Source organism: Schistocerca serialis, chromosome 10 (assembly GCF_023864345.2).
Source record: "Schistocerca serialis cubense isolate TAMUIC-IGC-003099 chromosome 10, iqSchSeri2.2, whole genome shotgun sequence".
In the NCBI taxonomy this organism is placed as follows: Eukaryota; Metazoa; Arthropoda; class Insecta; order Orthoptera; family Acrididae; genus Schistocerca; species Schistocerca serialis.
The window spans coordinates 149,632,413-149,652,711 of record NC_064647.1 but is presented as its reverse complement, the minus strand read 5'-3'; the positions used below and the strand labels follow the sequence as shown (position 1 = coordinate 149,652,711).

The 20,299-nt window shown below is 39.5% G+C and overlaps 1 protein-coding gene across 1 annotated transcript in view; it reads right to left on the bottom strand.

The window, feature by feature from the left end:
• Positions 1-3,280: 3,280 nt before the first annotated feature.
• The window catches only part of LOC126424879 (ADP-dependent glucokinase), an 89,783-nt gene continuing 72,764 nt past the window's right edge, over positions 3,281-20,299 (bottom strand). Inside the window, exons 7-8 of the mRNA XM_050087707.1 lie at positions 18,532-18,709; positions 3,281-4,489 (exon numbers count right to left, since the gene is read on the bottom strand). Of these exons, the coding sequence (XP_049943664.1) occupies positions 4,220-4,489; positions 18,532-18,709 (448 nt within the window). The 3' untranslated portion in view covers positions 3,281-4,219. The remainder of the gene's footprint in view (positions 4,490-18,531; positions 18,710-20,299) is intronic.

Below are 20,299 nucleotides of genomic sequence, written 5' to 3'. Positions count from 1 at the left end.
CATTGCTTAAAATTCATCTGTGGTATTTCTTCAGTATGGAGATTGTTAAAACTTCTCTCGTGCAAAAGGGTGGTTTATCTATGTAGATTTCTGTCAATGGGAAATACCTTTAGTACATAAAGGGGCTTTGTTCACCAAATGTAAAACCATACACCCTGGCCTCTTGTGTACAGTTGCCATCCTTTCTCACTAGGTGTGTATGGTATCATGTCATATATCATTTAGTGTGGATGTGATGCTATTCATTTAACTTTGAGACTATGTACTTCATTTTGGAGCATGTATGAAAAAACAAACCCAATTTGGTCTCTATTACAGCAAGACATTATAAGGCCACAGGACCAGACACAGCCACATGGCAACTGATAGCAGTGCATCTTCTTACATTGCAATGCAAGCAAGGAAATCCATCACGTAAAATATCACAGACAGATGTCACTGTTTATAATTAACTTCATACACAATTACTATGGGAAAGAGACTGAAATTACAAAGCTAGCAGAAGAGGAGACAATACCTATCAAAATTGCCTAAATTAATGGAGGATGGACACAACGCAAAGGGAATGAAATTTTAGGATCTAACTCAAAGAATGATAAACAATGTTCCTACAACAGGCATTCCTTTGGCAACATAGATAAATGTGCTACTACTCAGCAATCTCTGTGATCAGTGAACAATATTGAAAAATCCCATATCCATGAGAACTTCAAAGCTCTGATTTCACACATGACAGACACATAAACTGTCACAAAAACATTATTTCTGTGTTCTAGTTATAAAAAGTACAGTAATGATTATGTGTGAATAACAATTCTGGAAATAACAAGATAGTTGTGAATATGGTATATCACCTAACATCTAAGATTTTATGAAGAGAGCAGGAAAATCAGAGAATGTGGGAGAGTGTGTCATCAGAATACTTAGGAAAATACATAGCCCACACAATAAATTATAATCTGGATAAAAAGAAGACTATCTAACCTTAACACCCATACAGACAGAATCAGTAACAATGTGTGAGTGCTTGAAATTCTAAGGTCTTATCTATAAAATGGTTGGCAATAGACTTAACTTTAATAATTGAAACAAGGCAAAAGTCAACTAGCAAAAAAGACACTACATCTGATTTAAAAGAAAGAAACCTGACAGAAGATATATTACAAAATCTTACATCTGAAACACTTGGAACAAAGTATACATTAGTGGATAACCTCAAAAAGAAAACTGGCAAAAAGGAGTCAGAAGAACAGGAAAAAATACAAAATTCTGAGGTTTAAGTAGACAAGGAAAAGAACCATTAAACTAACTACCAAAATTTAAACATAAACTTTCAGTTGGCAAAACAGACTAACACAAAGAAGTGGAAGCACACTGCCAAAATGAAAGCATGCAAGGAGAATTATTCAAGAAAAATGTCAAATCAAACATTTATTGGGTGCTACATACTTAGTGGATACAGCTCTCCATTTGTGAGAACAAAAAGACTGCACTTTTTTGCTACCCATCTCCCTTTTTCCTTGGGCATAGGTATGATGATGCTGCTGATGACCGAGACCTTAAATGTTTTCGATGGGTAAGATATTTGAGATGACAAATCACCACAGAAAATGGACTGAAATTAGTATGCTACTATGAAACAATTATATGGAACAATAATGGTACCGCATCTAGTCAGTCATGTGGGAAGTCTTTCCTATAGCACAGACATGTAACATTACTGAATTATTCCACGTCCACATTTTTTTTTTCATAAGCTTGTAGTGCAACCTGGTTACACAGAATATGCATTACAATTACCTTTCCATTAAACATGATTTCTCTGCCTTTAATAGTTTCACCATTGCTGTGCTTTGTGGTGTAGCATTTATGAAGAGGATGGTGTTTAACTGATTCTATCACAAGTATCAAAGTGAACTTACTGATATCTGATCAGAGTTTAGTGTGGGACACAGGAAAAACGATTCAACCAGTACTCTGTCAGTGATTTCTACATTCTGCAGCATAGCAAAATATGTATTTTTTTAGTAGGTGCATCTTTTTTTAAACAAATTACCTGATTTCCTATTAAAAAGCCAGTCGGCAGCAAAAATGGTTCCAAATCTTATTTAACTTTTTTCAACCAACATTCTCAAAGAGTACCTTATGTCAACCCTAGATATATTTTGGAGGCATTTACTTTAATTTTTTTAAAGACAAAATAAGACATACGTCTTTTCCTACCATACACACTGTGGAGCTACAGTAAATGCATAGACACAAACTGACTATTGACTAGTTTTGCAGCAAATATCCAACAATACATGTTTATGTAAAGTACTCTGTCTTACTGATGAAACAGTATCATCATTATCACACCAAATATGTAGTATTTTAAAAATAAGAAATCATTCGTTGACCTGAAAGACCAGAAGCCAACCATTTCCCATTAACCTGAGTAATCCATAGGGACTTTCAAATTAGATACTGGAAAGAAATACGTATTTCGAAGAGGGAGCTGAATTGACATTCCAAGATATTGAAATAGTATTATTTGCATTTGCTACATAAATGCTGAAAAAAAATATTATGTGAAAGGGACTAAATAAATAACATATTAACATTAAATTAAAATCCCTCAATGCTTGCTGCACTAAATATAACGAGGAATGTGAAACTTATTCCCTTGCACTGGAATGGTAAGTAGTGGAGGATTAGTTAGAAGTAAAGACAGCAGAAAACAATTCAAAAATTTAAAAATGCCATGTACTAGTCTTAAACCATTTGTTTTTTAAATCAAGCACACACGAGATGAAATGATTAGCTGCAGTTACAACAACTCAAAGCTTCATAAAAGTCTGCAACAGAGAGACACAACTGAGTATAAATACGGTGCAAAAAGTCTGGGACAAATTCCATGACATCTAGCCATCCTGTAATGTTTCAGAGTCGTCACAATTATTTCAATGGCTTGGAAACCAGAATGTGTTCACACAGTCATCAAGCTATTAACTTTAAGTTACATGTAATGAAAAAAATAACTTAACTCACGACTATGGTACTGAGTACAGTCAAAGAAACAGTAGAAAAATCACAAATGTGTTGATGGGACACGTAACACAACATACCATTACCAGCAATTAACCACAAAAGAAACCAACTTTATGTCTTGACATTGGAATGAAATTCTGTGGGAAATGGGTTACAAGTCACTGGCAGTCCCCCCCACCCCCCCCCCCTTCTCTCTCTCTCTCTCTCTCTCTCTCTCTCTCTCACACACACACACACACACACACACACACACACACACACACACACACACACACACACACACACAAACCAAAGATATTAAATGACAAGTATGTGTTAATATACCCCATAAAAATAATAGTAATCAGTCTTTTTTGTAAGTTCAGAAATATCACTCATAGTTGTCCCAAAACACATCAGAACTGGAAAGTTGGAAATGTACTACACAGCGCATCTTTCCGCTTAACAAACAGAGCAAACATCTCCAAATAAATCAGTGTTACTACTGTCTCTCTTAACTTTTGATGTACAATATTTCATACAAAAGGAAAATTCAGCTGAGAACACTGATAAATTATGAGCCAGAATTGCTGGGTAGTATATACATCGATTAGGGGAAATGTTTAATCCTGTTGATGCATGCATATGAAAGCAAAACTGATGATTCAGTCTCAGTTTCTGTAACTTCAAGTTCCTTCCTCATGAAGGAGAAAGCGATAGGTTGGTGGACGTGTATCACCCGCCTCCTAAATGCAGGTGGGCCCCTCTCGCCCTGAGCGACCTTCCCTTCGTTTCTCGGTCTTGCCGAACATATCCCCCTCCCCTTACTGAGAAAGGGAGTAATAGTTCCAAAAACTAAAAATAGTGTAATAAATTTTACTTTCATGGTCATGCATTGGTAGTCCTAAACATTCCTCTCCCTGTAGGTAAGTACTGGTCAGCAGTTACATCTCTTAATTTACTAATTTGCAATCCTTTTGTTGACCTAAAGCGTGAGTGTACAGGAATACCATATAGCAAGGAGAAATTCAAATTTGTGAAAACCAGAAAAGAAACATTTTGCTAAGGGCATTAGTCTTAGTTCTGAACTACAGAAAGTGACATTTATTTACAACCAATCATTTCATCTCGGCAGCTTTTACAGCATGTATTACATGGTAACAAAAAAGGGAACTTTAACCTCCGAACACCTACAACTTCCACAGGCATTTCAAATCTGGAGGACCAGACCAGCCGACGAGATGTTGTCACCGCCTCCAGCAGTCTGGTGGGCACGGGTACAGACCAGGACGGGCGCAACGCAAATCTCAACAGGCACAGGAGGTACTGGCAGATCATCCCGGCTGACATCATCCTCCCCCAACACCTCCTCCCAACAGGACACAGGTTTCTCCACGTCCAGAGGGACGCGCCGACCGCCGGGGGCCACAGATGTCGAGAAGCTCTCGTCCATTATCAGCATAGCTTTACCAATGTCCACCTGCAATCAGACAAATGTGCACAAAAAAATTCAGGTCAACATGTCCTTCGATATCAGACGACAGTGCACTTCTGTTCAGTCACTCACAGCCCTTATAATATGTTAAAACATGGAATGCTGTACAAATGATTTAGTCAACGTCTTCCAAGCACCACACCTCTCGAGTACACAAATACTGGGGTGGCATGCCTGCAGAACACCTTTTCAAATGGAAAACAATGTCCCTGATGAAGGTCATATGCTATGATGTAAAGTATCCACAGGTCGACCTCTGAACAAAGTCTTAAATTCTGACATTTAGTTTCCAGTTAAACACAAGTATAAAGAATCGGTTTAAGCAAGTGATCTCCCTACCTAACAATACCAATAAATCAAAAGAGAATAGAGTTTCATTTTTCAAAAAAGGTGTCGACATCTGTGTCCCTCCCATTCCAGTTATTACCAATTCATTTACTTTTTATGGGGAATATGAATAAAACGTACATGACCCATCTTCATCACTACCGTGGAGTACATCTTGTTGATTGAACTTAAGTCTGATTTCTTTAAAAATAAAGAGTAACAGGCTAAATACCATTCTCCCCCCCCCCCCCCCCCCCAAATTTCTATTAGCGGTAACCAATTTCAATTGTTACAATTTTGACAGATTCGCGAGCAATGCCTGATGGTGACAGCTACAGTTTGGTAGCATACAGCAGCTCTGAGCACTGCCTTCTATGTAGATTAATTATGGTCAGATGATGGTTAAAACAGAAACAAGTCACCACCAACAGAAAACTGAAAAAAAGTTGTTATGTAGATCGTTACCATTTATTCTTATACAGGGTGGAGAAAAATTGTCACAAAATTTTAACCCTGGGTAGTTGATGCCAATAGGAACCAAAATTACTAATGCTGTGTAGGTCGACAATGCACCATTTTTAACCTACGGAAACTTGGCGCCACACGCTCCGATTGGCTGTGAGATTGCCCTGTTGCCGTCTGTCGGTTGACGGGCAGCACTATTGTCGTCAGTTCACACATACAAATGTCCCTCACCCCATCACTGCCCCAATGTGATATGCACACGTGTCGAATAGGTCTTGCTGTTTGTCTGAACCTCACGTCAGAGGCCTCCACACGTAAACTTCGCTTCGAAGCACACACACATGTAACCTGCGATTTAGTCACGCAGTAAGTATGGTATTACAGTATTCATTTGAAAAAAAACGAGATATGATTTTTTTTTATGGACTAGCCAACATAATTAACATGAAGCTCGACGGTTGTACGACGAACAGTACCCAGCAAGACGCCACCCACACCTGCAAACGTTTACAGCAATTCCCCGGCAACTCGGTGAAACAGGCTCGTTAGCAGGATATCATGGTGATGCTGGAAGACCCCGAACACGACGGGATGCTGCATTTGGTGACTGTTCTTGAGCACTTCGAGGAAGCATCTATGACAAGTACTCGAGTGGTTGGACACGACAGGGGGGGGGGCCTCACTCATCGGCCAGCATCCATTTAGCTTCCACCCTGTCCAAGACCTAAATCCTGTGACGTACTATGAACACAGGCTAGGATTCTGCTGGTGGTTTCTGCAACATGTTGCATGAGTTCCCGACTTCCCCGCCATTTTGTGTTGTTTACCGGCGAGTGCACCACCCATTGGGATGGCCTTTACAACACTCAAAACATTCAGTACTGGGCAAAGGGTAATCCTCAAGTCACATACGTCCACAGACACCAAGAACGATGTCTGCTCAACATTTGGACAAGCATTGTGGGTGACCATCTGACTGGGTGAGTCCGTCTACCTCCTCAACTTGATGGGGCAAATTACCTTCACTTTTTGCAAGAAACTCTAACCAGCCTGCTGGAAGGTATTCCCGTGGACATACAGCTATGCGTGTGGTTGCAGCATGATGGGGTGCCCGCACGTAACAGTCATGCTGTGCACAGATATTTAAATGAATCCTTCAATGGCCGGGTAATTGGCAGAGGTGCTCGAAGAACATGGCCACCGCGAAATCAGACCTCATGCCACTTGACTTTTTCCTGTGGGGATTCTTGAATGTTCTAGTTCACTTGCCCGGACACGAACTACTTAGAAACGAAGAGGAATTAATGGATCGCATTCGGCATGCCACCAATTACATCAGGGCAATGCCAGGAATTTTAGAAAGAGTTCAGCTAAACACCGTTTGACATTACCAAGCTTGAAGTGTCAGAGGGTCACCAGTTTGAGCACCTGCTCTAAGTACACAAAGTCCTAGCTACAAAAAAACGCCCTTTACAGGGCCAAAACTATTTGTAAACGACTTTCTGTATGCGAACTAACAGCTGTTGACAGGTTTGTTCCCAGTACATATTAACATGAAACTACAATGGATGTGTCGGGACCCTGGCGAATTTGCCCCCAGAGTGGAAGGCTGGTGTGCTACCACCGAGCATGCGGATACATTGCGATCTCCGGCAGGCAAAGCATTCACGATCACGTGTTGTCCAGAGCATGTGGCGCCAAGTTTCCGTAGATTAAAAATTGTGCTTTTTCGACCTACACAACATTAGTAATTTTGGTTCCTACTGGCATCAGCTATCCAGGGTTAAAATTTTGTGACACAATTTTTCTCCACTCTGTACAAATGAAACTGTGGATGTTCCAAACATGTTGCCAACATTTCTTACTTCTTTAGCTAACAGAGAAAATTTCTCATTTTATTATACTTTTTCCAGACACCTGTTTATGGCTAAATGAATTTCCTGAAAATCACTGATAATATGAAGTTTAACAGTTAATGATTTTGAAGTTCATGACCAGCAGTTTATTGTGTGTAATAACCCTACTTACTATTTTTATGTCTCTTCCAAGGGAAATAATAATACAAGCTAGAGATATATAAAAAATTAAGGAGTTTTTGGGTATTTGGAGATGTATGATGGGTCTTGGCTCTATTTTTGTATATTATAATGATTATTTTTTGTGAGTCTGAAATGTAATTCTGATTGGAAGAAGCATATTTTGTTGTATTTGGCCAAGTTTCTTTATCAACTGACTATAATAATATTTGCTGTAGCTGGAGTGGTGGAAGTCAGTTTTTGAGTCAGGCTATCCTATAACTCGCAAATGAATTATGTTATTGCCATCAACCAAATGCCAAGTAAACAGTTACAATACGTAAATAGGGATACATCATTACTTGCCTAACGGGTGAGGCGCTGAGTAGCAAATATACAAGCAGAAATGACTAAAAATTGCTTAACATTCAAAGTCTTTCATGGCCAACACACAATCACAGCATACACAAACTTTGCTGCAGGCGCTGTATGTATGTGGGGTATATCAATATATTAACCTGGGAATTTGTAAATTGTGGCCAAACACATGCTTGACCACCCGGTCACAGTGCATGGTACACATCGTAACATGGTTGACTCCTACAGAATTTGGATACTCACAATACTCCCCACTCTTTCTGAACTGCAAAGAGAGGAGCTCCTCATACACAACCATATACTTATTATTCACATAACACTGCTAGTGACAGGAACTGATACTAAACCACCAACGCATCACAAGGTTTATCACCTTCTTGTTAGGTGTTATATGTGATGTTTCAATAGTCTGGTAAAGCTATTGTTTATGGGTTTGCAGCACGCTAGATCAATTACACAACACCAATGGGTGTTAGCCTATTTCATTTAGAAACATCCAAAGTATCAAGATTCACTTTTTATGTTATTGATGACTAGTTTCACGTTACCTGAACCAGTTTTCAAATCATCCTGCAAGATGGAAAGTTAAAATTATAATTTATCCAATAAGATGCTACAAAAATTATTTAGTGCATGTAACAAGACACATTGTATTGTAGCAACATACACGAATCAGACAGACAAAACAGTATTCTCCAAAATAGCATAGGAAGCATGTTAAGATTACTTTAAAGTCAGTACTGCAATTAGACAGTTGCTTATTTGCAGTGTTACATTTACACTTACACAGTGCAAATGTAACACTGCAAATAAATACCAGTCTAATGGCAGTACTGATTTTAAAGAAATATACTATGACCTGGCCCCGCATTATGAAAAAATTATTAAATGTCAAGACTGCACATATACATATAACCACGGCAAGTTTAACCATGAATAGTGACAGAATAAGCATTTAACTGACAGTCTACTTCCTCCACTGCCACAAGGAATCCTGAGGCAGAGAGTGCACCATCAAGGTTTAAGAGAATGTCTTTATTACAACTAGCAAACATCAAGAATAAAGCAATTAATACAATAAAAGTGCAAGTAAAGTACCACACTTAAGCTCTTTAATTTTTTCTCCGAAAACAGGGCATTTAAAATCAATGAACAATAAATAGCTACAGCACCACTCACAGTATACACAAAAAAAAGTCATATGCTATAGTGACACAGATCATGATTCACTGTCAACCATAAAGTAACGTGGAAAAAAATCGAATAGTATGAGATGGAAAAATCACCATCACCTTTCAAACTTGTAAATCAATACTTAACCAGAAACAAACCTAACAGAATGTGTAAATATAAAAATCACTTTTAAAGAACACTTCATTAGTGAAGACAGAAATTAAAATGCTATATTTTCTCTTACACTGCAGCAAATGTGGGGGCCCATAAAAGCATATATCAAATTGACATAGTTGTATGACCAAACAGTAAAGTATGAATATCAGGCACCTAAAAGGGAGAGGTGAGGAATGGAAGAACTTGTAAAAGGGGACGACAATGTTCATAGTGAACTCCTTTGCATACAATTAATTCATTACTCCCCCTCCCTTCTGCCATCCCCGTAGCCTTTTCGGCCAGGTTTGTAGTGACCTACTCTTTGATATGTCTGCATAAGCAGAAGAAACTAACGATCAAAGTCCGAAAACTGTTCAATTAACCAAAACAAATTCTCTAAGTATAACACCAACACAAAACAGTGATCCGTCTTCGAATCACAACTACATACAAGAATAATATAGAAAACAACTGAAATAATTTCCTACTAGTCTCCGTCAGAGACTTCTCCGATATACCAAGCCTAATCCAGAGATCAGCGAGAAGATCCAAGCCGGGCTGCTGGGGTGGCAGGTATCCATGTCTGCTGGCGGTCGATGAACTGCCGATGTGCGGCAGAGCACTGGCCTTTATAGCGCTTCAGCGGATGAGTAAATTAGAAATAATTTAGGTATACCTTATATTCTCTGGTCTTTTTCCTTTAATTCACCACTGGTTGATCATCAGCTTTCCCTCCTGATGCAGCTTCATGGCTTACGCACTAACCGATTAACACAGCCTCGAATTCCAGTGTGAGCTACAGTCTGTTGGTGCCTATCAGTTGCTGTTCATTGGGAGTTGTTATGATACAATATGTTTTAGTTTAGTTCAGTTTAGTTTTAGTAAAATAGTCTGGGCCCCTTTTACCAGCATATGGGTTATGTAAGGGTTCTTAGACATAACCCATGTGAATGATTTGCAATGTTGTTCCTTAGTATATTCTCAGTTCCGAGTCTTAATCAACTGTAAACAATGAAATGCAATATGTTGCATTTTTGCTCCAATGTCTAACAAGTTTGTTCTCACTACTATTACGTTTAGATTGTTTTATATTCCTGTAAGGTTTTTAGTAAGGCCTACATGGATTATAACAACTCGGTATACATTAATATGTCTGTTATTATTAGTTTTGTCTTGGTTTATTTTACTGCCCGACATTCTGGGCAGTTCGGTAAAGGCGCTTGTTCCTTGGTCCTGTATCTCCTTGTTGACTTCTTTTATCAAACCTCTCTTTTTCCTTCTTCCTTTTCCCCCACTTATTTCCCCCCTAACTTTTTCCTCCCTTCCCTACACCCTCCCCCCCCCCCCCCCCTCCGGCCCCTTTTTCCTCCTGAGAGTTGTTCCATTCCTGCCTCTCCCCGAGATGGCCTCTACCCTTTCCTTTAACCCTTTCTGTAGTTTAGATATCTGCTTTTCCCACTTAACTGTTTTATTGTTGTTGTGGTCTTCAGTCCGGAGACTGGTTTGATGCAGCTCTCCATGCTATTCTATCCTGTGCAAGCTTCTTCGTCTCCCAGTACCTACCGCAACCTACATCCTTCTGAATCTGCTTAGTGTATTCATCTCTTGGTCTCCCTCTACGATTTTTACCCTCCACGCTGCCCTCCAATACTAAACTGGTGATCCCTCGATGTCTCAGAACATGTCCTACCAACCAATCCCTTCTTCTAGTCAAGTTGTGCCACAAACTTCTCTTCTTCCCAACCCTATTCAATACTTCCTCATTAGTTATGTGATCTACCCATCTAATCTTCAGCATTCTTCTGTAGCACCTCATTTTAAAAGCTTCTATTCTCTTCTTGTCCAAACTATTTATCATCCATGTTTCACTTCCATACATAGCTACACTCATACAAATACTTTCAGAAACGACTTCCCGACATTTAAATCTATACTTGATGTTAACAAATTTTTCTTCTTCAGAAACACTTTCCTTGCCATTGCCAGTCTACATTTTATATCCTCTCTACTTCGACCATCATCAGTTATTTTGCTCCCCAAATAGCAAAACTCCTTTACTACTGTAAGTGTCTCATTTCCTAACCTAATGTAATTCCTTCAGCATCACCCAACTTAATTCGACTACATTCCATTATCCTCGTTTTGCTTTTGTTGATGTTATATCCTCCTTTCAAGACACTATCCATTCCGTTCAACTGCTCTTCCAAGTCCTTTGCTGTCTCTGACAGAATTACGATGTCATCGGCGAACCTCAAAGTTTTTATTTCTTCTCCATGTATTTTAATACCTACTCCAAATTTTTCTTTTGGTTCCTTCACTGCTTGCACAATATACAGATTGAATAACATTGGGGAGAGGCTACAACCCTGCCTCACTCCCTTCCCAACCACTGCTTCCCTTTCATGCCCCCTCGACTCTTATAACTGCCATCTGGTTTCTGTGCAAATTGTAAATAGCCTTTCGCTCCCTGTATTTTACCCCTGCCACCTTCAGAATTTGAAAGAGAGTATTCCAGTCCACATTGTCAAAAGCTTTCTCTAAAGTTTACAAATGCTAGAAACGTAGGTTTGCCCTTCCTTAAACTAGCTTCTAAGATAAGTCGTAGGATCAGTATTGCCTCACGTGTTCCAACATTTCTACGGAATCCAAACTGATCTTCCCAAGGTCGGCTTCTACTAGTTTTTTCACTCGTCTGTAAAGAATTCGCGTTAGTATTTTGCAGCTGTGACTTATTAAACTGATAGTTCGGTAATTTTCACATCTGTCAACACCTGCTTTCTTTGGGATTGGAATTATTATATTCTTCTTGAAGTCTGAGGGTATTTCACCTGTCTCATACATCTTGCTCACCAGATGGTAGAGTTTTCTCAGGACTGTCTCTCCCAAGGCCGTCAGTAGTTCTAATGGAATGTTGTCTACTCCGGGGGCCTTGTTTCGACTCAGGTCTTTCAGTGCTCTGTCAAACTCTTCACGCAGTATTCTATCTCCCATTTCATCTTCATCTACATCCTCTTCCATTTCCATAATATTGTCCTCAAGTACATCGCCCTTGTATAGACCCTCTATATACTCCTTCCACCTTTCTGCTTTCCCCTCTTTGCTTAGAACTGGGTTTCCATCTGTGCTCTTGATGTTCATGCAAGTGGTTCTCTTATCTCCAAAGGTCTCTTTAATTTTCCTGTAGGCAGAATCTATCTTACCCCTAGTGAGATAAGCCTCTACATACTTACATTTGTCCTCTAGCCATCCCTGCTTAGCCATTTTGCACTTCCTGTCGATCTCATTTTTGAGACGTTTGTATTCCTTTTTGCATGCTTCATTTACTGCAGTTTTATATTTTCTCCTTTCATCAATTTCACATCTTCTGTTACCCAAGGATTTCTACTAGCCCTTGTCTTTTTACCTACTTGATCCTCTGCTGCCTTCACTACTTCATCCCTCAGAGCTACCCATTCTTCTTCTACTGTATTTCTGTCCCCCATTCCTGTCAATTGTTCCCTTATGCTCTCCCTGAAACTCTGTACAACCTCTGGTTTAGTCAATTTATCCAGGTCCCATCTCCTTAAATTCCTTATATAGATATATAAAGTTGCTATGGCCAGGGTCAGAAAATCCCTGTGAGATAGAACAGTTGCAATAAGACTCCCCTAAATTGAATGTTTTTTGTGCCATATCCCAGTGGAAAGTTTCGAGAAATTTCTTTTTAAGTGGAGCAACTGTAACTAGTGTTTGCTATCTTGATGTGCAAGAACTACGGCTCTCTCCTCAAGCTGAGCCACATAACTTTATCTGACGGCAAGATGGTGCATCAACTAAAAGGCATAACTCAGTACACAATTGGTTGAACAAAGTTTTACTTGACCGCTGGATTCGCTGCAAGAGGCCAATGACAGAGCTTGTTCTGCATGGCTTCCACATTTACACACAATCTGCGACCATGTGATTTTTACCTTTGGAGGTTCATACAGGATCATATGTATATGGTTCCGTTACCAACTAATCTACATGGCTAGAAACAGCATTGCTGCAACAATAACTCCGAACACACTGATCAAGGTTTGGCAAGAACTCACCTATCAACGCTATTGAACATTTGTAAGACAAAGTGTTTCAGCTGCTCTTTCATTTGATGTAAGTTGAATGTAAGAAATGCTACATAAGACTTAAAACCCATATATTCATTTTGGAACCCCCTGTAGTTTGTTTCTTCCCCACATTATTTTATGGTTTATAGTGAATGATGATACATATCACTATAGCGTATGGCTTTTGTCTGCTGCTGTTTACTCTTCATTGGTTTGAACTGTCTTGGTGTTTTTTAAATTGTTTTATTCTTTATGATTGGATAATAATTGTAATAAAGACAGTCCCTAAATCCTGATGGGACATCCCTATCTGAAGTTTCCTTGTGGCAGCAGAGGAAGCAGGTTATCAGTTATATGCTTATTCTGTCACTATTCATTGTTAAGGGTAATACATAAACCCTATACCTACAGTATTAAATGTGCAATATTTATGACCCTTTGTCTCAGAACTTTTGGCAGATAGAGATCCTAAATTTTTGGGAAGTATAGTTTCACTCCTTTTCTGATTACTGAACCAGAATCATAATAGACAGACAAATTTATGTTCAACTTTTTTAAAGCCACTTTTGCTTCTTTAAGTAAAAAACCACTATAGGTAGAAATGTTTTGGTGGTTCAGCAGCGGTAGTGGTATACTAAGAGGTAATACTGTGTAAAATTAGATATATGTATCTGTAAGAGTTTCTGAGATGATGGGTCAAATATTAAAAAAGAAGTCATTTTCAGGATATCAAGTTTAAATTTTTCATTTCATAGTAACTCTCATATGGAGGCATGCCAGCTCCTAAGCACAGTCAGGCCCATAATCAACATTATCTGGATCCTGTTCTTCACCATCCCGCAAACCTAAAGGCTTCTTTCTTTTCCTGCCTGTTGCTTCTTCAGTCATTTCCTCTGCTGCATGCTGGGCTTTCACAACTCCAAGTCAATCCATTCCCTGGAACACTTGCAGTTTGTTGGCTCCTGGAGTGATACCAAGTTGCTCTCGTACCCTAATTCTTCCCTTATTACCATTATTAAATGTTATCACAGTGTCACAAACACCAAAGCGTAGAGTCTTCATTCCTACAAAGACATTTTTAGTACATGGGTCCAGATGACATTATTGAAAGACTCATTCAGGTTTTGAGTTCAACCATGGAGACATTTGGAAAGAAGGTCAGGATGAGCTAACTCCCTCTATATATTGGTTTAGTAGCTTCCATCACTGCTGAAGGCATGCTATTGCTGTGCCTAAATTATTCCTCTGTATCCGTTGCACGAGCTTTGTGGTACTTGCATCCTGAATCAGCACCAGGTGGGCAAAGACCATGTATAGGTGCATTATCAGTGGATAATTTGTGGAAGAATGTAGTCCACACTGCTCTTTTAATCCCTTACGAACCATGTGTATTGTTTCTTATTGCCATTCCATAATACTGCTGGAGTTCAGCAATGTTTTTGTCTGTTAAGTCATTCTTTACCATTTAGAGTCTCCACAAAATGTATATGCAATACCGCTATTTCTGTTTACACACTGCATCCAACCTCTTAACACATACACTGACATGAATTCAAGTAGCGAATAGCTGAAAACCACAGGCTTCCAGACTGAATAGTTCTGGAAAGAGACGTACTTAAAGAAGTGAGTGCAGAATGACTGGATATTTTTACACTTGCACAATTGACTTTGACATAATAAAAACTATGCTTCCAACTAGAATTAATCGACACATGATGCATCAAATTATTCAGGAGATATCAAATAATATGAAGAGATGTATAATCTTGACATTGTTTATATGCTATTTCATAAAATACTGTTTTGTCTGTCTAGTATGTATATCCTGATATGATATGTTCTTTATTTTGTTATACGCATGCAAATTTTTTTGTGCCAGTTCGTTGGATGAATTGTAATTTTAACTCTCCGTCTCACAGGATGATTTAAAAATGGGATCAGGCAACCTGAAATCAGTCATCAATCAAATAAGAAGTGAATCTGGAAACTTTGGCTATTTCTATAGTGAACTATCAAATGCTACCGTTCTCGTAACTACTATCATTTCAGCAACTTATATTTTATATAGGATGAACGTCAACAACTGTGCTATGCACAAATACACACGACACGTAATTTTCGTATGACAGCAGGAGGATGATGTATTTCCTTCTGTAATAGGTCATTACTACATCTACATAACATTACATTCAGTACAACTGTGTGGCTTTTGTGTCTCTTTCTCTCTTAATTATGGTGCGGTATATTTTTTTATGCTCTTGAAAAGTGTTTTAAACTACAGCAAGGTGCAACAACTGTCTTTCTTTAAATATCGAAGCTGTGGTGTCCACCCAGCAGAAAATATTCTCAGATAGATAGCTCCACCTCAGTAAAAGAAATGAGACCATTTGCTTTACTAGCAAGCTTGCCATCTTGAGCAATGTCCTCACACTGTAAGAGATTTCCTTTAAGTTTCAGTTTACTATGAATGTGTTCTTCAGCTACGCTAGAAAGTAAAATCAGTGGAGCATCTGTGCAACCTCGCAGGAAATGACATGTAGGAATGTCTGAGTAATGAAAGGCAAAAAAGGCAGACGTGTTTGAAATCGAATGAATCTTGCACTGTGATTAATGCTAACTGAAAATAATTACAATGTAAACAAATTTGCATGAGCACATTCATTCTCTTGTGCCCAACATTGTACGTGATTAATGCTGAAACAGTATGACACCTCTGTAGCACATAAACTGGTCATTCATAAGTGCCGAGTTCATTTTTATAAATTTTTATTTCTCACAGTGTAGGGAGACTGTTCAACACAGAAAGCAGTAATGATCCAACACACAGCATGTTCCTTAGTAATACAAGCAGTTTCAACTCTTTAGTCAAAATAAGACTTTCTACCCAATTTTTTTTTTTTTTTTTTTTTTAATAGCATTTTCCAAAAAGCATCATACGGTTTGGTGGTTTTCAGGAATTGCCCTAGGGGTGTGTAAAAAGAAACAGCCATATAGTTTATTTCAGTTAAGGCTTCTGTGTTGAGAAGCCGTGGTCAGTATATAAAAGTATTCCCAAACATTTTGTCTCGGACTATATTACACATCTTCAGATGCAAAAGGGGTAACTGCATAGAAGGCTCAAGGGAACCCTCGAATTTATAGAGATGTATAAAGGGCACCACCATTTGTCACGATGCCACATGTGTTATTATTACTGATTGGTGCCACTGTGCCCAATTAAAGGTAATTAGTCATTATTCTGTTGGTACAAAGTTGGCATCTAAGGTCCCACTATACATGCACACATAGTAAAGTGTTGTCTCTGCTAAAATACTAGTCCTCACAATTTTCCCTCTCAGAAAGCACGTTCCACTATGGCCGATTTGTATGACCCAGTCGGCACTTACTTTTGTGTTTGGTTAAGAGGGCATTAACACTTTGGTATGTTTCCCATGTACACAACTACATGGAATTTTATATACTCCAGGTGTTGCTAGTGGATGTTGAACATCTTTTGCTGTTTTTAAGAATTCCTGTTTTTGCTTGTTGGGTTTAAAGATTGTTTCAAACACACACTTGGCAATGCTTTTCCGTTGGAATCTGTAATCCAATAAAAGGAAATACAGATGGGCTGATTCACTTATTGCTAGCTATAAAAAATTGTTGCTCCATTAAGAAAGTGGATTAAGCACTCCACCGAATAAGAAAGAAAGCCAGTACTAATGAGGAACAATGGCCACCAACTGTCGAAATTTTCCTCTCTTTTATTCCCATGGTTATGGAGGCATCGATAAAGTGTTGGCTTAAGAATGGCAAAAGATGTACTGCATACATTAGGAACACCTGCAGTATGTAAAATTCTATGTAGTTGTGGGCAAATACACAACACTACCACAAAATGAAGTATTAACAACCATTTAGCTGAACACAAATGGAACTGTCATCTGTGACAGACAGACAAAGCTGCCTTAAAAGAACATGCTCTCTTAGATGGAAACCATAAAGCAAAATTCAGCAAATTTTAGCGAATTAAATGCTTTATCTTATGCATATGTATACACAGGTCACCAAGATTTACAAATACCATAATAATTTTAACAGAAATATACAGGGAGTTAAATTTCACAAAATACATTTTAATTGAGAATGATGACACCTGCCAGAGATAATCAAATACTTGACATCAAGTCATGGATGGCGCTGCCTCCTATACGTCTTTATAAATCTGGGGGAGGGAGGGAGCAGGGGGAGGCTTGAACATTGTCATAGCTTCCTTTTAACTTTCATCATTGTCTCCTGCAGTGAGAGACGAAATGTGTGGGAATCGTCTTATAAATCAACCATGGCCTCTACGTTCACAACTTTTAAATGAATAAACATGGCTGGGAATGCCTACCTACAGTGTATGATTAATATACGATCCTCTCCCTCATTTTTAGCATGCTGTTAAAATTACTGAGCTTTAGCTGCCTACATTATTGTTGCTCTCTTTCACATGGGCAATACTTTTCATGGTATTTTTAAGCAAGCTGTCACATTTTATACAATTACGCTGACAATACATAGAAATTCACCTGATGTGTCATAAACTTGCCTCTTTTTTTTATTAGTGTGTGACCAAGATCACAAGCAGAGCTTGCAGCCATCACTCAATAGAGGCCACAATAGTACACTTTTTCCCTTATATTGTTCTTAATATACCGGGTGATCAAAAAGTCAGTATAAATTTGAAATCTTAATAAACCACGGAATAATATAGTTAGGGAGGTAAAAATTGACACACATGCTTGGAATGACATGGGGTTTTATTAGAACAAAAGAGTATTGCTAGACGCGTGAAAGATTTCTTGCGCGTGTCGTTTGGTGATGATCGTGTGCTCAGCCGCCACTTTTGTCATGCTTGGCCTCCCAGGTCCCCAGACCTCAGTCCGTGCGTGTGATTACTGACTTTGGGGTTACCTGAAGTCGCAAGTGTATCGTGATCGACCGACATCTCTAGGGATGCTGAAAGACAACATCCAATGCCAATGCCTCACCATAACTCCGGACATGCTTTACAGTGCTGTTCACAACATTATTCCTCGACTACAGCTACTGTTGAGGAATGATGGTGGACATATTGTGCATTTCCTGTAAAGAACATCATCTTTACTTTGTCTTACTTTGTTATGCTAATTATTTCTATTATGATCAGATGAAGCGCCATCCGTCGGACATTTTTTGAACTTTTGTATTTCTTTGGTTCTAATAAAACCCCATGTCATTCCAAGCATGTGTGTCAATTTGTACCTCTCTATCTACATTATTCCGTGATTTATTCAGTTTTCAAATTTATACTGACTTTTTGATCAACCGGTATAAACAGAATAAACAAAAAAAAACTCAATTCTGAGCTTCTGGTAACAACTCGATCTTTCGGTTTGTCATCCTTGTACTGTTCTCCACTCACCTCTTCGGAGGCACAGACGTGACGGTGAGCCGTCAGTGAGGCCTTGGCGGCTGCTGCCATCGTGTTGCGCCATGGCGAGCCCTTCACAGTCATCACTGCCTGATAAGCTAACGTATGGACATGCAAGCGAGTAAGAGGGCGGTTGCCGCGGAAGCCCTTACTCTTGCTCAGTACTAACCTGTAACACATTATGATAATTAACAATATGCTCTAGCTACATACAGAAGCATAAAAAAATATAAGTATGCTGGAAGATGTACAGGAAATGGTATCAACAGTAACGTCACTGTAGTCGAATAGTGCCTAATGTAATGTCACTGGCTTCCCAGCATCTCACTGTCACACCAGAGTTCAGGCTGTCACTTCACTGTGCCCAGAATGCTTGCTCACAAACGCCGTGGAGAAGAAGTCCAGCCCATTTTCCATTTGATGACTACATTAATTTACTCATGATAATAGTATTTCTCAACCACTGCACTGTATCAGTGAAACTAACAGCCCTCGTCGAAGATTTACTGTCCTACACTTGTAGTCTCTGCTGGAAATACCACTTTGCCATGAAGAAAAATAATCCTAATACTACTCCCAAAGATCCAACTCCCCAAGACACTATTCAAATTGAAAACTGACTGGAACAGTTCCGTCCTCCGTCACAGCGGGACCCACCTTCTCTTCCTCAAAATCACCCGCTCCAAACCTTCCAGGAATTTCTCACTTCCAGCCTTGGCTCTCAATCTTTCTTGAAAAACCGTAATCCTACTCCCAACATCACCACAGCTGCAGCCCAGGCTATCCGTGATCTGAAGGCTGACCGATCCACTGTCATTCTTCCAGCTGACAAGAGTTCCACGACCGTGGTACTTGATCGTCGGGAGTATGTGGCTGAGGGACTGCGTCAGCTTTCAGACAACACTACATACAAAGTTTGCCAAGGTAATCCCATTCCTGATGTCCAGGCGGAGTTTCAAGGAATCCTTAGAGCCTTAGGCCCCCTACAAAACCTTTCACCTGACTACATCAACCTCCTGAGCCCACCGACACCCCACACCCCTACCTTCTACCTACTTCCTAAAATTCACAATTCCAAACATCCCGGCCGCCCCATTGTAGCTGGTTACCAAGCTCCCACAGAACGTATCTCTGCCTACACAGATCAACACCTTCGACCCATTACATGCAGTCTCCCATCCTTCATCAAAGACACCAACCACTTTCTCGAACACCTGATATCCTTACCCAATCTGTTAGCCCCGGAAACCATCCTTGTAACCATTTATGCCACTTCCTTATACACAAGTATTTCGCACTTAAAGGAACTCGCTGCGATGGAGCACTTCCTTTCATGCTGATCACCTGCTACCCTACCTAAAACCTCTTTCCTCATTACCTTAGCCAGCTTCATCCTAACCCACAACTTCTTCACTTTTGAAGGCCAGATATACCAACAATTAAAGGGAACAGCCATGGGTACCAGGATGGCCCCCTCATACGCCAACCTATTTATGGGTCGCTTAGAGGAAGCCTTCTTGGTTACCCCAGCCTGCCAACCCGAAGTTTGGTACAGATTTACTGATGACATCTTCAGGATCTGGACTCAAGAGTGAAGAAGAACTCCAGAATTTCCTCTCCAACCTGAACTCCTTTGGTTCCAGCAGATTCACCTGGTCGGAGGTCAACGCCGAGGAAAGTGGCATGGGATTTGGAGTAGGCCAGCTTCACACATCCATCCACATCAAACCCACCAACAAGCAACAGTACCTCCATTACG